The sequence below is a fragment of the Triticum urartu genome, chromosome 4 (assembly GCF_003073215.2).
Source record: "Triticum urartu cultivar G1812 chromosome 4, Tu2.1, whole genome shotgun sequence".
Classification (NCBI taxonomy): domain Eukaryota; kingdom Viridiplantae; phylum Streptophyta; class Magnoliopsida; order Poales; family Poaceae; genus Triticum; species Triticum urartu.
The window spans coordinates 585,804,635-585,812,593 of NC_053025.1; the positions used below are offsets into that span (position 1 = coordinate 585,804,635).

The window sequence follows — 7,959 nt, forward strand, 5'->3', positions numbered from 1 at the left end:
TTTTGTTGAGCCCTTTCTTAAGTTGCCTCTTTTACTTGTTGCTCAACCATGTGTTTGTTGCAAGTACTAGGTTTTGTTTCCTATATGCTCACTTGCACTTGTTGTAAGTTTCTATTGATTTTGGGGAAGCTGTGATCCTATTTTGTGCATTTTGTATCCAAATACAAAAAATTCTTATGTGTGCACAAATCATGGGGAGCTTCTCTAGTTTCTTTAGAACACTCATTTGCTCATATCATAATATCCTTTATTCATGTAGCTCGTAGGATCTTTGGTCTAGTTGGTTCAATTGATACCCGTTGATTGCTTGCTTCAATCGGTACCTTTTGATTGCTTGATTGCTTGTGTCTCTCTTTGTTATGTCCTTGTGGCATATCATTCCTTCAGCAATCTTGGTGCCTCAATATAGTTGGTCTTCCTTCAAGTATTACCGTTGGATATGTGTATTGCATTCCACTCTCTTGTTGAGAAATACACAACTTATGGAGGAACATAATTTATATTGGCCTTCTAAGCTTTTCGCCCATTTTGGCAATCGATGCCAATGGGGGAGAAGTTTCAGAGAGTTTTGTGGATAAGTTTAGAGAGTTTTTTTCTTCTTGCTTTGGTTTTGTACCTAAGCATTTGCATCTCATACACATGCATTGTTGGTTGTTGCATTGCATGGTGATAAATAATTCCTTATATAAACTCTCTTGAAAGTGATTGTACCGTCTCATGGAGAGGTTGGTAAATAATTGGTCCGAGCTCTTTACTTATCGTCGTCTCCGCGTGCCTCGGTTATCTCTTATCCGAGCTCTTTACTTATGCACATTACTTTGTGATAGCCATATTGTTTCTTATCATATATCTTGCTATTACATAGTTGCTTATCTTGCTTAGCATAAGTTGTTGGTGCACATAGGTGAGCCTAGTTGCTTTAGGTTTTGTGCTTGACAAATTAACCGCTAGGTTTATTCCGCATTTGTTCAAGCCTAAATTGTAATCATTTTAAAACGTCTATTCACCCCCCTCTAGGCGACATCCACGATCTTTCAAGCGCACGCCCTCTCCCGCCTTCGCCGGCGTGCAGTACTCTTCATACAACTACTCGCCACCTGCTTACGCTTCCTCCCCGACGCTCCCGCTACGCCGTGACCCGCTGCCTTTTGTGAGCAGGAATGACCAAGTTCGAATTTTTCGCGTCCTGAAGACGGCGTCTGGAGGCATGATTGTGAGATAGGTCGCCCTCAGGAGTCGAACTAACGCCGGTTCACCCCCAGACCGCTTTTTTTTAGTGCCCTGGGGTCGAACGGCTGGAGATGCTCTGAGGCTGCTGCCGCCCGCTGGCCGGCGTCTCTCACTCGCCGGTGTCCGTGGCGTTGACACCATGGGCATCCGGGCCACTTTACCGCCTCAAGGCTTGATTTGAGAAAACCAAACTTGGGCCCCTGCCTTATCTGGCCCAGCCCAACCACGAGCCTCTCGGTCCATCCATCCCAGGCCACATCTGGTTGCTTCGGCTCTCCCTCCCACCACCGTCCTCGGCTCCCCGGAGATCCCGCCGTCGCCGTCTCCGTCGCCGTCGCCGCCACCGGCCCGTGTTGGTGCCGCCCCGGCTGGCTCTTGCAACTTGGAAGGGCTGGTAACACCGCCCCTGCCGCCGCCTCCCTCCCCGCCAGTCCCCGCGCCCGCGGCAAGCGCTCCTCGGCGCCCCTCCTCCTGCCGTCGGATCCCCTCGCCGTGAGTTCCGTGCTCCCTTCATTCTGATCTCCTAGCGTCCTCATAATCCGTTCGTCCCTGATGGAGGCTAGGGTTAACTAATCCTTCGACGTTTGGTTAGTTTGATTGGTGGAACGCTCTGCTGTTTATGCTGCCGTGCCCCGTCGTATTAGGGTTCAATTCGATGTCCAGTTCATTCGGTTCAGTTTCATGCAATGCTAAATATTACAAGATGGACATTCTACCATGCTGTGTTGTTATGCCATGCTCTATCTGTTTTGATTTGATGTGTGGTTCGAATTTCATATCAACGGCACCTCTGTCCCATACTTCTTTTTATGTCGAAAACAATGCAGTCTTATGTGGATAGTTTGCTGCGCTGGTTAATTTTCAGCCCAAGGATGCATATTGTTTCAATGAGTCAAGTCCCGCTGCCATCATGAGCAGCTTCTCTGATGGTTGTTGAGCAGGGGCATGTTTTGTTCGCTTTGTCCGTTGTCATGTGGCAACAATTCTTCGTTCTAGATTATTGTTTTGTTTCTTATGTTTCTTGTACATGTGATGATTCGTAGGTAGCAGCTGCTTGGCGGTGGACAGGGCAAGATGTCTGGCAATGTGAGTTGCTCCTACTCGTAATTCTTTTTTTGTCTGTAGAGAACCCAGTGTGGTGCATTTGAGGATTTTGAGCTGATCTTCTGCTTGTTATGATGCGTAGCCTGCAGGTGTGGATAACACTTTCCGTAGGAAATTTGATAAGGAGGAGTACTTGGAGCGAGCTCGACAGAGAGAGCGGGATGAGAAGGTCCTCCACGATCTCCTACTGTTTTTTGAAAAGTAAACATAATCATATTCATATTCATATGTCTCTCTTGTTCAATACAGTGCTAACATTTGTTCTGTCTTTGTCCCTTGGTTATGCAGGATGAAGCCCGGAGAGGCAAGGGTATGCACTCTGTCTAAAGTTATTAATTCTGCAGCCTTACTGTTATGATCATGCAATACTGAATTATTTCCTCTACAAACGTCAGACAGGGGCCCTCCTGTGCAAAGACAGCCTTTGAAGCATAGGGATTATGAAGTTGATCTTGAGTCTCGTCTTGGTAAAACCCAGGTTTGTCAGATCATATAGGTTTCAAATAATGTTTCTTATTATGTTTTTCCATGTTTCGTCATTGTTGTATAACCTGTGAACCCAATTGGGTGTGATTCCTCGATTTCTTCTTATGTATATCTGTAATGCCTCGCGTGGTGCATTTTGAAGTTCCTTATTTAGGTTAATTTGCAACCTAGTATCTGAGACTTCATGTTTATGCTTGATTTGAATTATTGGATGTTGATTTGTGGGTATTGGGTGTTTTAGTATGTCATGGCATTGTATGTTCTTTATGCTGCTATTTTCCCAGAGTCTGTCAAACAGCCGTATATGCTTACTGTTGTGTTTGGCAGTTGTAGACAGACACCATACTAAATTAACTTAAAATCATCTATGCCAGTATATATATTGAAAGAAAGTAGCGAGTCCCCCTTCAGCTAAGCTCGTTAAGAATTGGATGCTTTATTTGCATAACATTTTAATTATGGTACAGTTTACCATGTTCATGATGTTTGTTTATCTTGTCCTCATGAAATTTGAATTTTAGTCGATCAAGGGCCAAAAAGGATACAAATGTCATCATGGCATTTCATTGTTCATCCGACCTTACCAGTCAAGTAGATGCGCCCTTGTATATATAGTCAGAATACAGAAAATGTACTCAAGAATATATATGCAGTTTCTGTGCATGTACTATAATCTTGCCATGGCTAGTCTTAATTTGATGCTTTCTGCAATTCATGGAAAGACCAACAGGCCAGCCATGTTTCAGGTTCAACTGCATCTGCATCCATGCTCTCTGGTGACATATAATTTGGCCTGTAATGAACCTGCTGAAATGAAAGCGGGGAGGGTTCCCTGACTTTTCTTGTAAATTTGGGGAAGCTGAACTGAGACCTTGTCAGTATCCTGCTCCCTGTTTCATTTGTGTTGGATGTCCAATCATTCCATGACGTCCACTTTGGAAAGCAAAAAGGATTAATTGCATCTTGCATTGCTTGGATACATATATATTGAATTCGAACCACAAACACAATCAAACATCTTGCATTGCTAGCATGGTTATGATTGGAGTGCTGAGCGAGCAACTAGCTTGTAGTTTTGGTCGGATGGATTCAGAGCCTCAGGTGCTGGAGCAGAGAGTTGCTGTCAAGGCCCTTGGCCCTGTAGCGCCGGACCAGTTCCGCCATGGTGGTGCTCCTGTACCGCGCCTCGCCGTTGGTGACAATTGGCTGTAGCACTCTTGTGGACGTGGCCGCGCCCTGCCGCCGGAAGAAGCAGGCCACGAAGACGCGAGGCCTGACACTCTTGGCCACCATGCGGTGCTCCACGCTCCTGAACTTGCTGTTGGAGACGAGCTGCAGGAAGTCGCCGACGTTCACCACCAGCACGCCTGCCACTGCCGGCACGTCCACCCAGACGACATCCGACATCTTCTTGTCATCTTCCTGTAGTCCGTCGACGAGCACCTGGAAGCCGCCCACAGCGTCCTGGAGGACCACGGTCAGGAAGCAGGGGTCGGAGTGGGCGGTAGTGCCCAACGTCAGGTGCGGCTCTGGGCAGGATGGGTAGTAGTGGCTAGCGAGCCCCTCCAGGCACGCAGCGTCCTCCTCCAGGTGCTCACGGCGGAGGCCCAGTGCCTTCGACAACAGCTCGAGCAGGGTGCGGCCCAGCTGCTGCACCAACCTCATGTACTTGGGCGCTATGGTCCTGCACGCGGGCGGTATCTCGTCGGGCGGTGTCGACTCCGGCGCTGTCTCCATGAAAAGGGTGTCGTGCCAGTTGGCCGCTGGTGACCGGAACAGGTCGAAGTTGCTATGGTACCTCACGCGCCGGCGAGAGTCCCGGCTGTAGTAGGGCGCCTTGGCCTTCGCCGGCTCCTCGTGAAAGCCCCGCAACGCTGCAAGCATCTCTGACATGGCCGCCTTGGGCACGCCATGGTTCACCACCTGGAAGAAGCCCACCATCTCCGCAGCCACCTTCACCGCGGTGACCAGCTCAGCTCGCTCGGATGGTGTAGTAGTAGTAGTAGCACCCACGGCAGCCGCGAGATTGATGACCGGGATGGTAAAGTGGTGCTCATGATCTGCATGCAAATGGTGGAGGGGGAGGGGGTGGTGGAAGATGGAGGTGATGGTGGTGACGCCCGTGTCGACGAGGCCCTTGACGCTGGCCTTGGTGTTGTCGAAGGCCTTAAGGGCACGAAGGCGATCGGAGTCGGAGGCCATCAATTGTTGCACTACTCCACTGGATGAGGATTGCTGCTCCTTTAAAGGAACTCTGGGCCGGTGCAAATTGTGCGAGATTGAAAAGCTCGATCCACTATATATTAATTCTCTTCATTACCTATCTCTTCTCAACTGCTATGCAAGAGACTACCTAACTTGCAGTTCTTTATGTAATCATTGCGGTGGTTGATCCATTATTGTTTCTTTATCATTTTCCGAAAAGAAAAAGAAAACATGGTTCCCTGTCAAAGACCAGGCTCGAATGGTAAATTCACTAGTTCGAGTTAGCCAAATAAGAAGAATATAATAGCCAAGGCCTTACGAAGAGCGGACTTTTATAGTGTTCTGTAAGGGTGTCGCTAGATTGACTCTACTGGAGAACTCCTTTCAGTAGTACTGCCGTTGTGCTGTATTAGGAGTCTAGGACAATGATTAACAGTTTGATATTACCAGCACATGACTAGGACAATGATTAACAGTTTGATATTACCAGCACATGATAAGAAGAAGTATGAATGAGCATTGCAAAAGATGAGTAACTTAAGTCCACGTATGAATGTTTTATTTGTATAGGTGGCTCGGTTTGGTCATTTACTCATTTATCATCGATAAGCTGTTTTTTTAGTTCGCTATAAAACAATCTGTATAGATAAAATAGACGCTCTATTACGTAAATGTATTACTAACCATATTATTTTGCCTCCTTTTCAGGTGGTAACCCCAATCGCACCTTTGAGTCAGCAGGTTTGTCCCAAAATCTCACAGGGCTTGTTATTTTAGATAAGAAATGGCAATGTTTGTAAAATACTAAAATTTCCAGTTTGTCTTACTTGATAGACATTCTGCCAGAGTATGTGATTCCTTGTTGTTTGTTCGTTGTACTCCCTCCGTAAACAAATATAAGAGCGTTTAGATCACTACTTTAGTGATCTAAATGCTCTTATATTTCTTTACAGAGGGAGTACTTGAGAACTCTGTGGGGTCTTGATTCAGAAGACCTGTTGTATGTGTTGTTCTTTAGATTTTGGTCTCATGTTTCCACAATCAGTCATTACTCACTAGTGTCCGATTCATCACTTGCTTGATCTTCTTTAACATACCAATGCATGATATTTAGAACAATACTATTGCTACATAATTTATCTTGCTTGCCATTGGATTGGAGAACGATGCAAATATTAATGATTAACTAGATATTGTTCATGCTCAGTTTATCGCACAAAAGCTTGTTCTCAGTTTACCAACTTTCTGGCAGGCTGGATACTACTGTTCAGTATGTGAGTGTGTTGTTAAAGATTCAGCCAACTATTTGGATCATATAAATGGCAAGAAGCGTAAGTACCTGCAAACTCTATTTTAAGTTCAGTTGGTCTAGCAAACTTGCCTATCATCAGTTTCATGTTTTATGGTTTGAACATTTGACAGATCAGCGAGCATTGGGCATGTCTATGCGTGTTGAAAGGGCATCACTCGAACAGGTAAAAAAATGAAGCTTGTCCTTTGGACCCGAGTCCATCTAATAATTAAAATCATTATTCATCATGCGCTGGTTATTTCGTTGGTTTATCATCTCATCTCAAATTGAAAATGAAAATCTTCGAGTTATCTAAGCCAAGTGGACAGCTGCTTGCGTGGTTACCTTCCATATGATTCAATGTTAGTAACTCTTTCTGCCCGCAGGTTCAAAAACGGTTTGAGGCACTTAAGAAGAGGAAGGACCCAGCCAGCTTCAGTGAACAAGGTGATGCAATGCGAAAACATCATCTAGGATGTCATTTCTCCTCTATTCATTGTCCACGGAATTGTCTACCACATTGCTGTCTGAAATTTAAAATTGGCTTCTTGGCCTTTTCTTCAGATTTGGATGAGAGAATATGGAAACAGCAGCAAGAGGAGGAGGAGAAGAAGCGTCAACGCAGAGAAAAGAAGAAAGAAAAGAAGGTATAAGTACAATCTTTTATGTGTGCCTATGTGTATGTAATTTCCTGTTTCTACTAGGTACGTGTTTTCCATTGAACACGAGACTTGACTTGCAGTCTGTCAGTTTATTGAGCTGTTGAGAATTGTAATGACATGGTATGATTTGGTTTCAGAAAGAGCAGGCTGGCCAGAATGAACCTGAGGACATTGATCCTGATGTTGCTGCTATGATGGGCTTTGGCGGGTTCGGCACCTCATCAAAGAAGTGAAAATTGGTTCTTCATTCCGTTGGTCTGTGGCTGGTGAAGACGTCGCCGTGACCCTGTGCACCTGGATCTCAGCGTAGGTCAGGCACAGCTCTGATGCAGAGCCGCAGTGCTGTGATTAGTGTAGTACTGGAGCCTTGTTTGCAACCGCTACCTGATAATGTCAGCGAAAGGATACTTGATGCTGGAACAATTCAGCTTCTGTAATTTGTGACCGTGATCATTTGTGAGAAATGAGACGACTATTTCGTCTAGATGCTGCTGTATCATTTGAGAGGCATTTTATCTTTGAGAAATGAGATAACTAATTCGTTTACACGCTGTTGTTGTATCAGCTTGCGAGAAAAGCAAATGCTCTGTTTGCAGGCTGTTTGTTGTCTTATTCTCCCATATTCTCCGTTTTGGAAAAGAAAGAAAAATAAGTTTGCATGCTGATGGGCTAAAAGATACACTAGAAAAGATGTATATTTGTGCCAATTTCTAGTTCAAACAAAGTGATTCATGGTCTAGTCCTCTAAATCAACTCGGGAACAAGATAACAACGTGAAGTTAGCGCGTAAACGCTACATTCAGGGCACGCGGACTGCTGGTTGGCGACTTAGAAGAAAGGCCAATTCGAAAACATGTCTCTCGTTCAGGTTCAGGGTCACAGCTGACAGCTTTACTCGCTGAATCGTCAAACGATCACCTTCAGGCTTGAGTCTCCATAAAGCCCAGCGACCCAAACTATACCCCGCGCGCGTTTTCTTGG

The 7,959-nt window shown here is 45.4% G+C and overlaps 2 protein-coding genes across 2 annotated transcripts; one reads left to right on the forward strand and one right to left on the reverse strand.

Annotated features, from left to right (window-relative positions):
- Positions 1-1,456: 1,456 nt before the first annotated feature.
- LOC125552911 (zinc finger matrin-type protein 2-like) lies at positions 1,457-7,524 on the forward strand. Its single transcript, XM_048716633.1, has 11 exons — positions 1,457-1,722; positions 2,274-2,316; positions 2,417-2,503; positions 2,623-2,644; positions 2,730-2,812; positions 5,734-5,766; positions 6,278-6,356; positions 6,448-6,500; positions 6,703-6,763; positions 6,881-6,963; positions 7,116-7,524. Exons 2-11 carry the CDS (start codon positions 2,305-2,307, stop codon positions 7,209-7,211), a joined length of 609 nt encoding a protein of 202 aa, XP_048572590.1. The 5' UTR covers positions 1,457-1,722; positions 2,274-2,304; the 3' UTR covers positions 7,212-7,524.
- Positions 3,900-5,727, reverse strand: LOC125552910 (1-aminocyclopropane-1-carboxylate oxidase homolog 1-like). Its single transcript, XM_048716632.1, has one exon. The coding sequence runs from the start codon at positions 5,020-5,022 to the stop codon at positions 3,910-3,912; it is 1,113 nt and encodes a 370-aa protein (XP_048572589.1). The 5' UTR covers positions 5,023-5,727; the 3' UTR covers positions 3,900-3,909.
- Positions 7,525-7,959: the final 435 nt, after the last annotated feature.

Bases quoted from the DNA above. Each gene is read 5' to 3' on its own strand.
- LOC125552910 (XM_048716632.1), bottom strand. From the start codon at position 5,022: ATGGCCTCCGACTCCGATCGCCTTCGTGCCCTTAAGGCCTTCGACAAC.
- LOC125552911 (XM_048716633.1), top strand. The intron at 6,501-6,702 runs GTAAAAAAATGA...TTCTGCCCGCAG, and splicing joins AAAGGGCATCACTCGAACAG to GTTCAAAAACGGTTTGAGGC. The intron at 6,764-6,880 runs GTGATGCAATGC...CCTTTTCTTCAG, and splicing joins AGCCAGCTTCAGTGAACAAG to ATTTGGATGAGAGAATATGG.